The sequence below is a fragment of the Rhincodon typus genome, chromosome 1 (assembly GCF_021869965.1).
Source record: "Rhincodon typus isolate 14 chromosome 1, sRhiTyp1.1, whole genome shotgun sequence".
Taxonomy (NCBI): domain Eukaryota; kingdom Metazoa; phylum Chordata; class Chondrichthyes; order Orectolobiformes; family Rhincodontidae; genus Rhincodon; species Rhincodon typus.
The window spans coordinates 58544081-58562744 of record NC_063332.1 but is presented as its reverse complement, the minus strand read 5'-3'; the positions used below and the strand labels follow the sequence as shown (position 1 = coordinate 58562744).

Sequence of the window (18664 nt, the reverse complement as noted above, 5' to 3'; positions counted from 1 at the left end):
TTCCGTGCCCTGGCCAATTCACCGCATCTTCCAATTGGTATTCAAAATTGAGGAGCACTGATTCATCATCTGGGGATGGGCGGCTGGCTGTGGAAGAGCTAATCAGCAGGTTTTTTTGCCTGTATTTAAACAAATGCCATGAGTCCTCGTGGGGTCTGCAGTCAACGTTGAGTTCTTCCAAAGCAACTGCCTCCTACCAAAAGATGGCAAAGGTACTTCCTGGAGCATTAAGGCGAGGAATGATTTTGTGAATAAAATATGGTTCTGTGAACATGACTAGGTAAAGCTTGTGTTTTACTTGTCTCTGGCAGTAAGTTGGAGAGTGCTCTGCCATATTTGGCATAAATCCCCAGATGTTCATAACTAGAAATTTGTAGGTTGTTGTCATTTTTGGTCCTGGTTAACGTTGAGTGTCCATCAGTTTCATTCCTTAGATTTTGTAACTGTTAGTTGTAGGCCAGACAAGTTAAGAATATTTCTTCCCTAAAGTACATCAGTGAAGTAGGTAGGCGTTTTATAACATTTATTGAATGATTTGATGAACTTTTTCTAAGCTGCAGTTATATTAATTGAATGCAAGTTTCACCACCTGCCCAGAAGCCCCCAATGCACTAGTCTAGTTGCTCGGATTTCTAGTCTTGTGGTAATATCATGGTCTCTTCTCTTCTGAGCATTTCTTTGCTTCTGGAAGGCTAGAAGCAGTAATTTAAGATATCAACAGAACATTTCCACATCACTTTCTTCCATCATCACTGATTGGTGAGTGCTCAGAAGGAATCGATTGAATATTGAACTGGGTCAAACAAAAGTTGATTAGATCCCATCAGTAAAATTCATTATGTTTGTTAGGACATCAGCTCAGGGATCAATGCTGGGAATCATTTGGTGTTGCTTCAGATATGTTTCAGTGCAAATTATTGTGTTATTGCATGCCAATCAGACCTGGAGAAATGAAGGGCAACTGTGTTTATACATCCTAGGTTAACTAAGAGATGTTCTGTACTTTGGGAGTGGGGGCCATGCAATATCCAAGTGCAAATTAAAATATTCACAGTGCCTTTCAGATACATACACCTAACTAACATCCCTGAAATGTTTGGAATGCTTATTACTGAAAAATTAAACAGCAATAGAGGAACCTCAATATGATGAATGAAAAAGAACATGTTGACTCTCCTAATCAAAATTAAGATATTTTTTCTCCAGCAAATGCCCTATTAAATGAAGCAGGGAAGTTGGTCATCTAATGAAATACAGATATGTTTTCCCACCTGTTGTTTGGAATATTTGAGTGAACCTTAATAGCGAGATCTGTTATGCATTCTTCATCATCACCACAGTCTTTGGAGAATGGAATCTGCATAAATGGTTTTAATGGAAAATTGAGTTGCATGCATAAATAATTCAATATTGAATGGAATCTAAGGTTTCTCCATGTACTTACAAAAAACTCCTTGGACCTTGTTGTATGGGCATCAAGACTAGGACCAACTTCAGTGTTTTGTGCAGCATAGTCTAAACGTAGACTAAGTGGGCTCACAATATCAGTTTTTTCCTTGTTGGGAAAGAGTTACAACACAAGTTAGCTAAAACGGAACATCTGACATTATATGGAACATGCACTGAAATTGTAGAAATATAATATGTATGATGTAAACTTAATTGTAATTGCTAACAAAAATATATTTTTGCAATAAAGTTGTTTTGTAATAATTCTCCATTTTATTTAACCCTCATATAAGCCAATAAGCTAGGGATCTTGTGGTGCAGTGATTGTGTTCCTACCTCCCTGAGCCAAGAGGCCCAAGTTTAAGTCCCATATGTTTCAGACTTTTGTCATAATATTGCTGAATAAGTTGATTAGAAAGTATCTGTAATCGATCAATCATAGGTGGTCCCCAAATTATGAACCTCTGACTTACGAATGAGATCCCATGTTAATATCAATTATTTTAAAGATCCTACATACAAACTTTTGCATATACTTATGAACAGCTACTTTGTATTGTACTGCTTTGTGTTCTGACTTTGCATACAAACTGACTTACTAAAATATTCAAGAGTTCAAAATGAAGAGACTGACATATTCTCCAATCTATAACAGATAATTTAGCATCATACTTACATTGACATAAAAGCCAAATGTGTTGCATTTTTGCACTTTATCCACTGAAATGTCATTTTGTATTTCCCGCATATGATTTGTTTGAAACAATGCTCGTGAAGTAGCATGAGATGACTTGAGACTCATATCAAATGTTGCATTGTACCTAATATCTGTAAAGTTGGAAAAAAAAAATTAATAAAAGGCATTTCTCTGCAGACTAACCATGATAAATTAAAATAACTGTTGTTTACAACATAGAACAGCACAGCACAGGAACAGCCCTTTCGGCCCACCATTTCTGTGCTGACCATGATGCCATTCTAAATTAATCTCGTTTGTGTGCACATGGTCTGTAACCGTCAATGCTCTGCCTGTTCATGTGCCTGTCTAAATGCCCCTTAACAGCTTCTACCAACTCCCCTGTTAGAGCATTCCAAGCACCTACAGCCCTCTGTGTAAAAAAAACTAGCCTCACACATCTCCTTTAATCTTTCTCCCTCTCATTTTAAACTTCTGCTTCCTAGTATTTGACATTTTCACCCTGGGAAAAAGACTCTGACTATCTACCCTGTTCATGCTTTTCATGCTGCACTATTTTAAACTGTTTGAGTGGCACTAGCAAATCTCTTTGCGAGGACATTGGTACCCCTCAGTTGAGGTGCAAACTGTCCTTCTTTTACAGGTCTCTCCTGCCCTGGAAGGGATCTCAATGATCCAGCTTGTCTGAAGCCCTCCCTCCTACATGAGCTCCTTAGCCGTGTATTAAACAGTATTATCTTCCATTTTCTGGCACACTATTTCTGCCTTTTGATAGAACATAGAACATAGAACAATACAGCACAGAACAGGCCCTTCAGCCCACGATGTTGTGCCGAACTTTTACCCTAATCCTAAGGTCTATCTAACCTCTACCCCTACCTTATACCATCATCCATATGCCTATCTAATAGCCGCTCAAATGCCCCTAATGAGGCCGACTCCACTACCCTCTTCGGCAATGCATTCCATGTCCTGACCTCTCTCTGAGTAAAGAACCTACCTCTGACGTCTCCCCTATATCTACCTCCACTCACTTTAGATATCCCCTTTTGTTCTTCCTTCTTTTCATCCAACATTTCTTGCTTTAAAAGTAAACTTCTTCCAATTTAGACAAGGTCATTGACCTTAAACATTGGTGGAATCTTCCCAACTACTGAACGATGTGGGCATTCATGAAAAAGTTGGGAAAATAAGGTAGAATTGACAGGAAGGAGATCCTGATGTCAAGAGAATAAAAGTTCAATTCTCTAACCAATATGAGAATCTTGCTAATAAATGGTGAGATGCTTATTTGCAACTATTTTCATGGATTGACATGTCATTATTAATCTTGCTTCATTTAAATGTAGTTTCCAATTCTCCCACTACTAGATGGTGACAATTCTTGACATGAAAGTCCGAGCAGTAACCTGGCTACTCCAGTACTCTGTGCACTTCCCTGGGCCTCCATCTTGGACAACACTCACCAAAATCCAAAGGCTTCTCACCATGGGCAGATATACACTCCCTTCTACCAGATTTACCATACCTTCCTGGCACCTTTCCAAACTGCTTACTGTTCTGAGGAAGGGTCACTGGGCCGGAAAACGTTAACTCTGATTTTTTTTTCACAGATGCTGCCAGACCTGCTGAGCTTTTCCAGAAACTTCTGTTTTTGTTCCTGCTCACAATACAGTTGTTCCCTGCAATACTGCTTTTTGGGATACACCAACACGTAGAATATGGAATAGTACAGGCCCTTTGGCCCATGATGTTGTGTGCCAACCTATTATCCTACTAAGATCAAACTAGCCTGCATACCCTACATTATACTATCATCCAGGTGCCTATCCTAGAGTCGCTTAAAAGTCTCTAAAGTATCTGACTGTACCATTACTGTCGGCAGCGCATTCCATACGCCCACCACACTCTGTGTAAAGAATATGTCAATGGAATACTGTTTCCAGGATATTGTGGCAGGAAGAGTAAAGTTGCTTAATGTTATTTAAATGGGGACAAACTGTGAAAGCTACAGCACAGAGGGATTTGGGGTCCATGTCCATGACTCTCAAAAAAACTAGAATTCAAGTTCAGTGAATAATGGGGAAGGCAAATGGAATGTTGGCCTTTATTTCAAAGGGAATGGAGTATAAAAAGTAGGGAGGTTTTGCTAAACCTATAAAAGGCACTAGTCAGCCTACACCTGGAATATTATGAACAGTCTTAGGCCTCTTATCCAAGGAAAGATATACTAGTATTGGAGGGAGTCCAGAGAAGGTTCACTAGGCTGATCCCTGGTATGAGAGGTTGAGTAGTTTGGGCTTGTGCTCATTGGGACATAGAAGAATGAGAGATGACCTTGTTCAAACATAGAACATTCTTAGGGGACTTGACCAGTTAGATGCTGAAAGGTTGTTTCCCCTTGTAGGTGTGTCTACAAAGAACAAAGAACAAAGAAAATTACAGCACAGGAACAGGCCCTTCAACCCTCCAAGCCTGCACCGATCCAGATCCTCTATCTAAACCTGTCACCTATTTTCCAAGGATCTGTATCCCTCTGCTCCCTGCCCATTCATGTATCTGTCTAGATACATCTTAAATGATGCTATCGTGCCTGCCTCTACCACCTCCGCTGGCAACGCATTCCAGGCACCCACCACCCTCTGCGTAAAGAACTTTCCACGCATATCTCCTTAAACTTTTCCCCTCTCACCTTGAAATCGTGACCCCTAGTAATTGAGTCCCCAACTCTGGGAAAAAGCTTCTTGCTATCCATCCTGTCTATACCTCTAGTGATTTTGTAGACCTCAATCAGGTCCCCGCTCAACCTCCGTCTTTCTAATGTAAATAATCCTAATCTACTCAACCTCTCTTCATAGCTCGTGCCTTCCATACTAGGCAACATCCTGGTCAACCTCCTGGTCAACCTCCTCTGCGTCCTCTCCAAAGCATCCACATCCTTTTGGTAATGTGGCGACCAGAACTGTACGTAGTATTCCAAATGTGGTCAAACCAAAGTCCTATACAACTACAACATGACCTGCCAACTCTTGTACTCAATACCCCGTCCGATGAATGAAAGCATGCCGTATGCCTTCTTGACCACTCTATCGACCTGTGTTGCCACCTTCAGGGTACAATGGACCTGAACACCCAGATCTTTCTGTGCATCAATTTTCCCCAGGGCTTTTCCATTTACCACATAGTTCGCTCTTGAATTGGATCTTCCAAAATGCATTACCTCGCATTTGCCTGGATTGAACTCTATCTGCCATTTCTCCGCCCAACTCTCCAATCTATCTATATTCTGCTGCATTCTCTGACAGTCCCCTTCAGTATCTGCTACTCCACCAATCTTAGTGTCATCTGCAAACTTGCTAATCAGACCTCTATACCTTCCTCCAGATCATTTATGTATATCACAAACAACAGTGGTCCCAACACTGATCCCTGTGGAACACCACTGGTCACAGTTCTCCATTTTGAGAAACTCCCTTCCACTACAACTCTCTGTCTTCTGTTGCCCAGCCAGTTCTCTATTCATCTAGCTAGTACACCCTGGACGCCATGCGACTTCACTTTCTCCATCAGCCTACCATGGGGAACCTTATCAAATATCTTACTGAAGTCCATATATGTGACATCTACAGCCCTTCCCTCATCTATCAACTTTGTCACTTCCTCAAAGAATTCTATCAAGTTGGTAAGACATGATAGAACTATTCCCAGAAGGCATAATTTTGGAGTAAGGAATCAACCATTTAAGAAAGCGATAATTTCTACTTTCAGAGTTTCGTGAATTTGTGGAATTCTTTACCACAGAGAGCTATAGAGGCTGCTTTACTAAGTATATTTAAGGCTGCAATAGATTTTTAATCAGTAAGGGAATCAAGGGTTAAGGCAATAAGGAACAAAAGTGAAGCTGAGGATTTCCAGATCATTAAATGATATCATTAAATGGCATAATCAACTTAATTGGCTCAATGGCTTGCTTCTGCTCCCATGTCTTTTGGTCTTTGGAGTCACTTTTAAGCACAAGCCCAGGATAAGGTGAGTCTGAAGAACCTAAGATTGGATTGTGTAACATCTGAGCCTTTCAAGCATCCAAATGAAATTACTGTTTTGGAGCTCAGTGTGATGACTCCCAAAAGAACAATCCTGAGTCTTTAATCGTACATCCATATTGATTGTCAATTCTTGCTAAACTAGGAATTGTAAATGAGCAATAATAAAATAAAATCAAGAGATAAAATAAACCCTAAAAATCCAACAGGATTGTCCCAGGCTTCAATCCTATCTCACACAGTTAACAAGTAGAAACCTATGAAAAATCATTGAATAGTAAGCTGGAGTTATGATAAGACACTGGGATGATGCAAATAGAACTTTAGGATTATTTTATTTTTGCCGTCAATATAAATATGGTAATATAAAATAACTGATAATGCAACAGTATATGACAGTTTATCTAATAAAAGAAGAACAACATTTAATGATTCTTACTGATTGATGACACAGAGTTTTCCGGTTTGATTGTTGCTTGGAAACATATTTTGACTTTGCCACAAGTTAGCCAGTTTCCATTGATCTGACAAGTTTTGTTTAAAATGGACAATTTATTTGGCTCAAATATCACTGTAAACTTTACATTTGCAATGCTTCGTGACCTGAAAAAGAAGTAAAAACTCTGTTATGCAAAATAAAAACCGAAAAAACTGCGGATGCTGTAAATCAGGAACAAAAACAGAAGTTGCTGGAAAAGCTCAGCAGATCTGGCAGCATTTGTGAAGAAAAAGATCAGAGTTAACACTTTGGGTCCGGTGACCCTTCCTCAGAACTCCTGAGGTTCTGAGGAAGGGTCACTGGACCTGAAACGTTAACTGACATTTTCTTCACAGATGCTGCCAGACCTGCTGAGATTTTCCAGCAACTTCTGTTTTTGAAAACTTATGCATTGTGTTTGTCAATATTTAATTGGCAATACAGCATCAATTAAATTACAAAATGCAGACTGGGTGACCACCGACATTCTGTCCACAAAAATGACCCCAGTTGTTCCAGTTGTTCGCACACTACCATGTTCCCTGGCCAACATTTCTGTTGCAGGCCTGCTGCAGTGTTCCAGCAAGCCTCAGTGCAAGCTTGAAGAACAGCATCTCATTTTTCGCTTGGGGACCCAGAAACCTCTGGGACTCAACATCGTGTTCTTTCTTAATTAATTTATGGGATGAGAATGTCACTGAGTAAGCCAGCATCGCTAATTGCCCAGACGGCTAAGAGTCAATCACATTGCTGTGGGTCACATGTAGGCCAGACCAAGTAATAATGGCAATTTCCCTGAAAGACATTAGTGAACCAGATCGGCTTTTCCTGACAATCGACAATGGCTTCATGGTCATCCTGATGTGGACATGCCGGTGTTGGACTGAACATAGAACACAGAACAGTACAGCACAAGAATGGGCCCTTCAGCCCATGACATTGTGCCAAATATGACACCAAATGACATGAATCCCTTCCTCCTGCTCTTGGTCCACATCCCTCCATTCCTTGCATATTCATGTGCGTATGTAAAAGTTCCTTAAATTTCCTTATCGTATCTGCCTCCACCACCATCCCTGGCAGTGCGTTCCAGACTCCTACCACCCTGTGTAAAAAACTTGCCCCTCACGTCTCCTTTGAACTTTCCTCCTCTCATCTTAAGTAAATGGCCCCTCGTATTGGACATTTCAACTCTAGGAAAAAGATTCTGACCATCAACCCTAACTATACATCTCATAATTTTATAGACTTCTAATAAGCCTCCCCTCAGCGTCCACTCCTCAAGAGCAAACAGCGAGTTTTTCTCACCTCTACTTATACTCATACCCTCTAATCCAAGCAGTAGCTGGCAAACATCTTCTGCACATTCTCCAAACCCTTCATATCCTTGTAATGTAGCAACCAGAATTGAATGCAATACACCAAGTCTGGCCTAAACAAAGTCTTATAAAACTGCAACATGACATCCCAACTCTTGTACTCAGCTCCCCAACCAATAAAGGCAAGTATGCTATATTCCTTCTTTATCACCCTGTCTACTTGCATGGTCACTTTCAGGGAGCTATGGACTTGAACCCCAAGATCCTTCTGTACATTGATGCTGTTCATAATCCTTCCATTAACTATATACATTTCCTTAATATTTGATCTTCCAAAGTGCAGCATCTCACACTTAGCCGGATTAAACTCCATCCGCCATTTCTTCATTCATACCTGCAACTGACCTATATCCTGCTTTGACAACCTTCTACACTATCCACAACTCCACCGATTTTTGTATCATCTGCAAACTTTCTAACCCACCCATCTACACTTTCATCTCAATCATTTATAAATATCACAAACAGCAGGGGTCCCACTATGTATCCCTGCGGAACACCACTAGTCACAGACCTCCAGCCTGAAAAACACCCTTCCACCATTACCCTCTGTCCTCTATGTGCAAGTCAATTCTGAATCCAAGCGGCCAAGTCACTATGGATCCCATGCATCTTAATCATCTGGATGGGCCTACCATGAGGGACTTTATCAAAAGTTTTACTAAAATCCATGTAAATAACATCCACTGTTCTACTCTCATTAATCACCTTCGTCACCACCTTGAAAATCCCCGTCAATTAAATTGGTAAGACATGACCTGCCCTGCACAAAGCTGTGCTTTCTGTCCCTAATTAAGCCATGCTTTCCCAAATGTGCATAAATCCTATCCCTAAGAATGCTATCCAATCGCTTCCCAACCACCAATGAGAGACTCACTGGTCAATAGTTTCCTGGATTATCCCTATTTCCTTTCTTGAACAGAGGAACAACATTAGCTATTCACCAGTCCTCTGGGACCTCTCCAGTGGCTAGCGAGGATACAAAGAATCTTGGTCAAGGCCCCAGAAATCTCCTCTCTTGCCTCTCTCAATAACCCGGGGTAGACATCGTAGGGTCCTCTGGACTTATCCACCTCAATGCTCTTCAAGGGATCCAACACCACTTCTTTCTTGATCTCAAAATGGCCTAGGATATTAGCATGCTACACACAAATCTCACTATCCTCCATATCCTTCTCCTGGATGAATACTGATGCAAAGTACTCATTTAGGATCTCACCCACATCCTCTGCCTCCAAGCATATGTTTCCTCCTTTATCCTCAAGTGGTCCTATCCTCTCCCAAGTTATCTTCTTGTTTTTAATGTATCTATGGAATGCCTTAGGATTCTCTTTAACCCTAATTGTCAAGGTCATTTTATGGACTGCGGTGGACAAAGTCAGAAGTCACATGACACCAGGTTATGGTCCAACAGATTTTTTTAAATCAAAGCTTTTGGAGCGCTGCTCCTTCGACAGGTGAAGTGATTTCAGATAAACCTGTTGGACTATAACTTGGTGTTGTGTGACTTCTGATTGATGGTCATCATTAGAGTCTTAACTCTAGATTTTTTTTTATTGAATTCAAATTCCGCCAGCTGCTGTGGCAGAATTCGAACCCAGTTCCTCGGGATATTATCTGAGTCTCTAGAATAACAGTCCAGTGATAATATTGCTTGGCCATTGCTTCCCCTAACTTTAATAAGTTCTCTAACTTTCGATGTTGATTCCATCCTCCCATGTGTTTACTCACTCCACACCCGGTCCTGTTAAGACACGGTTAGAGACAAAAAAAAATTGCAGTTGCTGGAATCCAAGGTAGACAAACAGGAGGCTGGAAGAACACAGCAGGCCAGGCAGCATCTGGAAGGAAGGAGCAGTCAATGTTTCGGGTATTAATGTCTTCAGGAAAGAAGAGTAATACCCAAAACGTTGACTTCTCCTTTCCTCCAGATGCTGCCTGGCCTGCTGTGTTCTTCCAGCCTCCTGTTTGTGTACCCTGTTAAGACATGGGTTGCTTTTATCAGTCACCCATTCTCATGTACTCCTGGACCCATTATCACATGGTATGGGTTACATTCAGTACAGCTCATTCATTTTCTCCTGCCCTTAGCTCTTATTATCATTTATTCAGTTTTTCTTCTGTCCTGGCCAGCTATCCATAACTTCCTTGTTTACCTACCCCTTTCATATCTCTCTCTCTCTCTGGGTTCCGTCTCAACCTACATTTTCCCAGCTGCTGACAGTTCTGATAAAGAGACACTGGACTCTAGGTGTTAACTTTTCTTTCTTCTTATAGATGCTTGTTCAGATCTCCAGCATTTGCAGTTCTTTGTTTTATTATATCAAATAACTCAGAGCAAGTGCAATTGCAGAATGTGGATAATCTTAGCATAATGGGTTTTTCTCAGAATCTGAACTTACACCAAAATATTAAATCAAACACCTAAGATAATCATAAACAGCAACAACAGTTTATGATGACAAAACAAAAATGTGATTTTGTCCCTTATCTGTGTGCAAATTTATTTTCTGATTATGGACAGCATTGATAAAGCCGGAGTTACTGTTCATTCCAAATTATTCCTTATTCCCCTTGAAAAGCTGAAGTCCTTGTAATACTGTTGTGACCACAATGGTACTATGTGAGAAACTTTAGGACATTGATTCATCAGTTGTGAAGGAATTATTCCTTACATCCATGGTATAGAGGTATGTGACATGATGGGAAATAGGAGATCGTTTCCCATGACTTTGTTCCTCATGTACATCTCTCGATGCAGGACAATGATGCGTTATTTCAGTCACCTTAGTCAGTTGAGACTGTGCACCTAGTAAACCTAATTTTGCCTTCACAAGGACTGTATGATGATTGCTTCCATCAATGCTATTGCAGATAGATATGCCCAGGACAGTTTGGTTGGTGAGAAGGAGCTCAAGTACATAACTTCCTTGTGTTGGTTCTTCCACTATTTTCTGTTGGCTTGTTCCAGCAGTTATGTCCTTTAGGACCTGGCCAGCTTAATCGGCAGGTACTACTGACATACACAACAACAACAACAATTACTGACATATCTTTGGTGACTGATATCTATGTCCACTGACTAGATTATATTATGCACCACACCCATGCATACCTTGCAGCTTTCTCCAAGTGATGTTTAACAGTAAGGTTTTGCTGAAGTTTGCTGGAGCATAGAGTAAATAGGTAGAAGTGGTAAATGATAATGTGATGGCTGTTTCCTTGACCTGGTTTAAATCCAGTTCCACATGAACCTAACCACTGTGCACCTATATCTGTTGGACAAATCCTGCAACTATGACAGGTCACACTTGGGATGTTTATGAGTCAGGATGGGATGTTGAAATCTGTAATGCTTTAAATGGCAGGGTATGGTTAATGGATCCATGAGAGTAGTTCTGCAGCTTGGAACTGTATCAAAGCCAGACGAATAGGAGATTTGTCTGGTGTTGTGATGTTCATAAAGTGCTGTATTGTAGTCAGTCATCGAGCCCCTTAGATTTTATGAAACTTAACTCTGCAGGGTTAAATGGGCTGAAATTTCTTCGCAAGGTCACAGAGATGAGCCATTGCTCAGGGGTTTACAAGCACTCCGCCAGGGGGATTTCCAGGGCTGTGAAGGGTGGTACAGTAAAACTTCTAGATGCCTCGACAGCTCAGTTCTCTGATGAAAGCTGCCACTGTGGCATTTTACCAGCTGCAAATACACATACACAGAAGACAGCAAGAACTGCAGATGCTGGAGTCAGAGACAATACAGTGTGGAGCCGAAGAAACACAGGAGGCCAGGCAGCATCAGAGTGGCGGGAGAGTCGATGTTTCAGGTCCAGACCTTTCATCAGGACTGAGGAGGGGGAAGGGAGCTGGGAAATAAATAGAGGGAAGAGGGGTGGGGGTTGGGGAAGGTAGGTGGGATGATGATAGGTGGATACAGGTAGGGGTAGTGGGGATTGGTCAGTGGGAAGGGTGGGGCGGATAAGTGGGGAAGAACATGGACAGGTTGTGTCAGGTCAAGAAGGTGGGGATGAGAGGGAGGGTTGGACATGCGACGAGGCCGGGAGTGGGGGAATTTTGAAACTGGTGAATTCTATATTCAGGCCATCAGGCTGTAGGCTCCCGAGGCAGAATATAAGGTGTTGTTCCTCCAGTTTGTATGTGGCGTCACTGTGGCACTGGAGGAGGCCGAGGATGGACATGTCACCCAGGGAGTGGGAAAGTGCGTTAAAGTGGTTAGTAACCGGAAGGTGTTGTTGATTATAGCATACAGAGCGTAGATGCTCCATAAATCTGTCACCGAGTCTATGTTTTGTCTCACCAGTGTAGAGGAGGCCGCATTGGGAGCAATGGATACAGTAGACCAGGTTGGAGGATGTACAGGTAAACCCCTGTCAGATATAGAAAGTTTGTTTTGGGCCTCGGATGGAGGTGAGGGGAAGTTGGAGGGGCAGGTGTAGAACCTCCTGCAGTTGCAGGGAAAAGTGCCAGGTGTGGTGGGGTTGCTGGGGAGTGTGGAGCAGATGAAGGAGTCGTGGAGTGAGCATTCCCTACAAAAGGCAGATAGGGGTCGAGAGGGAAATATCTCTTTGGTGGTGTGGTCGGATTGTAAGTGGCAGAAGTGGCAGAGGATGATGTGCTGGATATGGAGGTTGGTGGAGTGATATGTGAGGACCAGGGGAGTTCTGTCTTTATTTTTGTTGGGGGGAGGGGGTTTGAAGGGAGAGGTGTGGGAAATGCAAGAGATGTGGTTAAGGGCATTTTCAATCAACGGAGGGGGTATGTTGCAGTCCTTGAAGTAGGAGGACATTTGGGATGCTAGTGGAACACCAAATCAGAAAAGAGCAAGGAATTTCTTATCAACCTTCTACTATCCGAGTAGTCATATGATATGATAATTGTGGAGTTTTGGAATAATCACAGAAATCAATTTTTATCAATTAGTAAGTATTGGACTTAGGTATCTGTTGAGGAAAACTCAGTGACGGTGAGCTTGAGGCGTCACAGGTCCAAGGTCAATATTTTCCTCCCAAACGTATACACATACACTTATCCTGCATGGTGTCATATTACTGACTGTCTTTGTTTTTCAGAGGACTATCTGTCATTTGAATTTGAATCAGTCAGTATCAAATACTTGAACTACAGGGAAGTTGATCCATAGAGTGACCACTAGCACATTGATCCCTGCTTGCTGTCATAAAGTGAGTTGATGAAAACTCCTCAAGTCAGGTTTTTCTGGAAGTCCTGTTGAAATTACTGGCAGGGCATTTCTTTTACATCTTTCAGTTGGTTTCCTTACAGACCTTTAACAGTCAGACCAGAATTGAAGCCAGATGTTTTTGGAGTAAAATTAGAAAACACTTCTTTAATGAAAGAATGTTACAATTTGCAACATTTCAAAATGGAACAACAAATGAAAACAATTGTTCTGTGCATTGATAGATTTTGTTATCCAAATATATTAATGGATATAGGGTAATCAGTTAGGTCATAGATCAAAAAGATCTCATTAAATGGTGGAACAGGGTCACACAGCTTCTATTCCTATGTTCCTACCTTTCAATGGTCAATAGATTGCTATGTATTAGGAGAGGAAGCCTATGGCATAAGGCTGCAAGTGCAGAGTGGAGAGAAAGAAGTTAGAGAGGAAATCTTGTGAGAGTTCAAAGTTAGACTCTTCAAATGTAAATTGAGGAGTGGGGATTGTGAAGGAGAATGTTGGAGGAGATCTGTAAAGAGAAAACATGTCCAATTTACATAATTGCTCCTCTTAAATCAATTCATTTCAGTTAAGTAAATACCACTGCTGCAGGGCTTGCAAACATCAGACACCACACTCTATGACCACAATTACTCATGGAATATGCTTCTACAAGTAACATAACAGAAATTGAAAAGAGTCATCAAGTCACCTACCAGAGTTGCACAACATTTCCAATGGATCCAATTGACAAGTCTGTGATGGTATCACCATTCAAGTCCTTCTGCCCATCAATAGAGAATCCAAAATATTTCAATTGAGGGCTGATCTTTGAGGCTTGTATTTTCTAGAACCCAGATCAAAATATGTTTAGAATGTTTATTCTGAGACAGAACAGCCAGCTGGAAATAATGGATGCAATTTCATAGAATCATAGAAAGTTTATGGCACAGAAAAAGGTCACTGGCCCATCATATTTGTACCCTCTGAACAATGAGCCACCTAGTCAAATCCCACTTTCATTCATTTGCTCCGTGGCTTTGCAGCTTGTAGCACTTGAAATCCATATCCAGAAAACTTTTAAATGAATTATGTGTTTCTACCTCTATTATCCTTTTTGCAGTGAGTTATAGACCCCAACTCACCCCCCGCTGGATGAAAAAGGTTTTCCTCATCTCCCTTCTTATTTTTCTGCCACTAATTTTAATTCAATTCCCCTCCCAACCCTTACCCCAGTCCCTGATGTATCTGCTAAGTCAAATAGGCCCTTCTCATCCATTCTATCCAAGCACTCCACAATCTTGCATATCTTAATCAAATCTCCCCTAAGCACCCTCTGTTCCAAGGTGTAGAACTCGAATCCATCTAATCTGTCTTCATTGTTGCAAGTTTTCCTGACCTGGTAACATCCTTGTAGAACTCCTTTATACCCACTATGGTACACTTACATTTTTTCTGTAATGACATGACCAGAACTGCATATAGCACTGAAGATGTAAGATAACTAATGATTTATACAGATCAGAGTAACCTCCCTTCTCTTATATTCTGCATTTGGTTAATAAAGGCAAGGATTCCTTGTGCTTTCTTTTCTAACTTACTGACCCAACCATCTACCTTCAGGGAACTGTGGACATTGACTCCAAGGTCTCTTAGTTGCTTTACACCTTGTCACATTCTAACATTAACTGTATATTACTTTTCCTTGTTTTACCTCCCCACATGTATCACTTGGCACTTTTCTAGGTGAATTCCATTTACCAATCTTCAGCAAACCTGAATTCCATTGATGTCTTCCTGTTGTCTACAGCTATCCTCCTCATGATCAAACATGTGGCCAATTTTTGTGTCATCTGCAAGCTATCCATGTACTGTGCCACTCTAACCTAGAGAGGAGTATGTCTTCCTCACACATTTAGAGACTTTTTTCACCTCTAACATAAACACATACTTGCACAATTTGAGAGAAAAAAAATAGAAATCATGAAATTTAGCCAGATATTTCACAATACAGATGAATATGTCAAAATGGAATAAACTTTGATGTAAGAGAACATATGATTACATAGAGTCTTTCATGACATCAGGATCACTTGAAAGAATTTATGGCAAATCATCATTTTTAAATTGTAATCATGATTGCAATGTAAGAGTCACGACAGACAATTTCTGCACACCTAAGTCCCACAAGCAACAATAGAATTATGACAAGTTAACCTGTTTTTGAGTTTGTTGCAAGGTAAATATTATCCAGAACACCATTCCTTCAAAATAGTGTCATGGGAGGGCAGACATAGGGGGCCTTGTTTTAATGCCTCAGACAAAATAAATTGGCACTACTAACATTGTAGTGGTACTGAAGGAGTGCTACAGTGTGTCAGATAAGAATTCTGCGCTCAAGTTCTTGGAATGTAACATGGAATCCAAAACTTTCACATCAGAGGTGAGAATACTACTAACTAAATCTGGATTATCAACAGGTTAAAACACTCCTCTTACCTTATCCCTGTCAGGCTATGGTGATAATCCCTGCAACATCCAATAAATCAATAAAATTCCTTCAGGAACACAGCCAAACTTCTTGCAAAATTAACAGTAAGTCAAAAGCTCCTCACTTGTAAATTGGATGTGTGGCCTTTTAAGTAACATAGAAGGTAGGGGAAAGGCAGTTGGGTGTAAAAATGAGAGCACTAACTGAATCCATGTGATTAAAATTGATAGGATGCATAGTGAATCAGCCTAAGATGCTGTTTGACCTCATGATCTGCCCATTTTGTCACGTCCTTACAGAAATGGCCCATGGGCCGAGGATTGGCAGATTGAGTTTAATTTAGATAAATGTGAGGTGCTGCATTTTGGAAAGGCAAAGCAGGGCAGGACATATATATTTAATGGGAAGGTCCTGGGGAGAATTGCTGAACAAAGAGACCTTGGAGTGCATGGTTCATAGTTCCTTGAAAGTGGACTCGCAGGTAGACAGGGTGATGGTATGTTTGCCTTTATTGGTCAGTGCATTGAGTATAGGAGCTGGGAGATCATGTTGTGGCTGTACAGGACATTGATTAGGCCACTTTTGGAATATTGCGTGCTATAGGAAGGATGTTGTGAAACTTGAAAGGTTCAGAAAAGATTTATAAGGATGTTTCTGGGATTGGAGAGTTTGAGCTATAGGGAGAGGCTGAATAGGCTGGGCTCTTTTTCCTGGAGCGTCTGAGGCTGAGGGGTGACCTTATACATGTTTATAAAATCATGAGGGGCATTGATAGGGTGAATAGCCAAGGTCTTTTCCCGGGGATGAGAGAGTGAAAAACTAGAGGGCATAGGTTTAATGTGAGAGGGGCAAGATTTAAAAAGGGGCTGAGGGGCATTTTTTTCATGCAGAGGATGGTGCGAGCTGCCAGAGGAAGTGATGGAGGCTGCTACAATTACAACATTTAAAAGGCATCTGGATGGTTATATGAATAGGATGCGTTTAGAGGGATATGGGCCAAACGCTGGCAAATGGGATTGGATTAATTTAGGATGTCTGGGCAGCATGGACGAGTTGGACTGAAGGCTCTGTTTCCATGCCATACAGCTCTATGAGTCTATGACTCTAAATGGTGCATGGCTCAGGCCATGCAATGAACCTGCAACGTTCAATCCCTCCAGCTTCTGTAGCATTGGCTCCTGAATGTAATAGAGCCAAACTTTGGTGCCATGATCTCAGTTTAAATCAGAGGTATCAGCTCTTACTTGTGTATGTTTTGATAGGATTGATGTTTGGTGTCCGTTGTAAATGTATACAACTCCATGTTGTTCATCTTCTACAGGGGCTCCAACTGCAACATCATTGTAGCCATCCAGATTGATGTCAGCAATAGCAGCAATAGCAGCTCCAAATCGAGTGTTCTTACCATCAACTGGTCCTTCTAAGGTGCCTTTCTTTTCCAGGCTACCCTGCTGTATGATACAATTATTATGTTAGAAAGCATGGATGTTGACTCATTGCACGAATAAATGATGCATGGTTCAAAGATAATGTTATTTGTATAATATTAGTGCAGCATATCTGCCATTTCATTGCTTCAGCAAAAACAAACATTTCTGGATTACTGATTTCATTACATTATAAATGTTGTATTATTCACTTTAATATTTCAGTTTGAATCAATGCCATGCATCTGCTAATGTGCAGTAGGCTCTATATTATGAGCCAACTAACCAATCTTTGGTAAGGTTAATTCCGCTCAGTGTGATTAAACAGCATATGTTCTAACTCATATTATATGGGTGCGAAAGGGTTCATTCTAAGGAATGCCTTAAAAATCACTGAGTATGATAATTTCACAGGAATTTGTGGTCACAGCAGCTTAGGATCTCAGAGGAGGAAGACCTGACATACAGCTCCTTCTCACGGTCTCTGTAACAATGTCTATCACAGCAATGCAACCTGTAACTAGTTGCTAACATGCAATAAATGACAATACAACAGGCTCTTCTAGTTAGAGCCGTAAGTTTTTTTCTTTCCTACATTAGACCAAGCAGGCCGTACAGATCTCTACAAACTTACCACATGGTGAGTTGCAGTCTAAGTTTACCTGTACTGACTTAATAAGTTTGTCTTCCTTTATCAAGTAATGTTTTGTCACTGTGCTACAGTTAGATGCCCTTAGGCTTGCAAGACTAAATGGAATGCTTGTGTAAATGTTTAGGAAGTATTTATGGTTTCTGTAATTCTAACAGGATTTCTTTTTTATTCAACACAAGTCAATTGAATGATTTTTATTGGCACAAAATGTGTTTCTGCGAAGCAGTTTTGCTCAAGTGGTTAATATTTAATTAGATTCTATAGAAAGGGGTCAATATTTAATTAGATTCTATAGAAAAACCTTTTTACCTGATTGACAGAAAATACATACACTCTTCCTTCCTCATTTTTGTGTTTACCCATAAACATAGGTGACCCAACCAATAGTACATCTGTCAGTGAATCTCTGTCAACATCAATAGAACACAATACGCTGCCAAAATAGGACCCAAGCTGAAAAAGAAAACAGGTGGTTAGTCATTTTAAATTACTAAGCAGACAGATGTAATTTATATGGATATGTTTGCTTGCACAGCACTGTTAGAATTACAGTGATGTCCCAATGGCAAGAACTTCCTTTATTAATATTAACATACTATAATTAAAGATCAGCATTGTCTACCCCAACTAAAACAATTCGTGCCTCCATGGCTAGAAATAGCCCTACACAAAGACATTTCTCCCCCTAAATAATATACTTTACTTACTAGACCTCTGTTATGCACTTGTCCCATTCCCTTTTGTCCCCAGTGATACTAAATTTCAAACAAATACAGTAATTTATAGAGACAACAAGGTGCAGGTCTGGATGAACACAGCAGGCCAAGCAGCATCATAGGAGCAGAAAGGCT

At 40.8% G+C, this 18664-nt stretch overlaps 1 protein-coding gene across 1 annotated transcript in view; it reads right to left on the bottom strand.

Annotated features, from left to right (window-relative positions):
* The window catches only part of LOC109923322 (integrin alpha-2-like), a 147438-nt gene that overhangs the window by 18879 nt on the left and 109895 nt on the right, over window positions 1-18664 (bottom strand). The window contains exons 13-19 of the mRNA XM_048602237.1: window positions 18123-18266; window positions 16979-17185; window positions 13960-14090; window positions 6629-6792; window positions 2126-2277; window positions 1445-1555; window positions 1272-1357 (exon numbers count right to left, since the gene is read on the bottom strand). Coding sequence (XP_048458194.1) covers window positions 1272-1357; window positions 1445-1555; window positions 2126-2277; window positions 6629-6792; window positions 13960-14090; window positions 16979-17185; window positions 18123-18266 — 995 coding nt within the window. The remainder of the gene's footprint in view (window positions 1-1271; window positions 1358-1444; window positions 1556-2125; window positions 2278-6628; window positions 6793-13959; window positions 14091-16978; window positions 17186-18122; window positions 18267-18664) is intronic.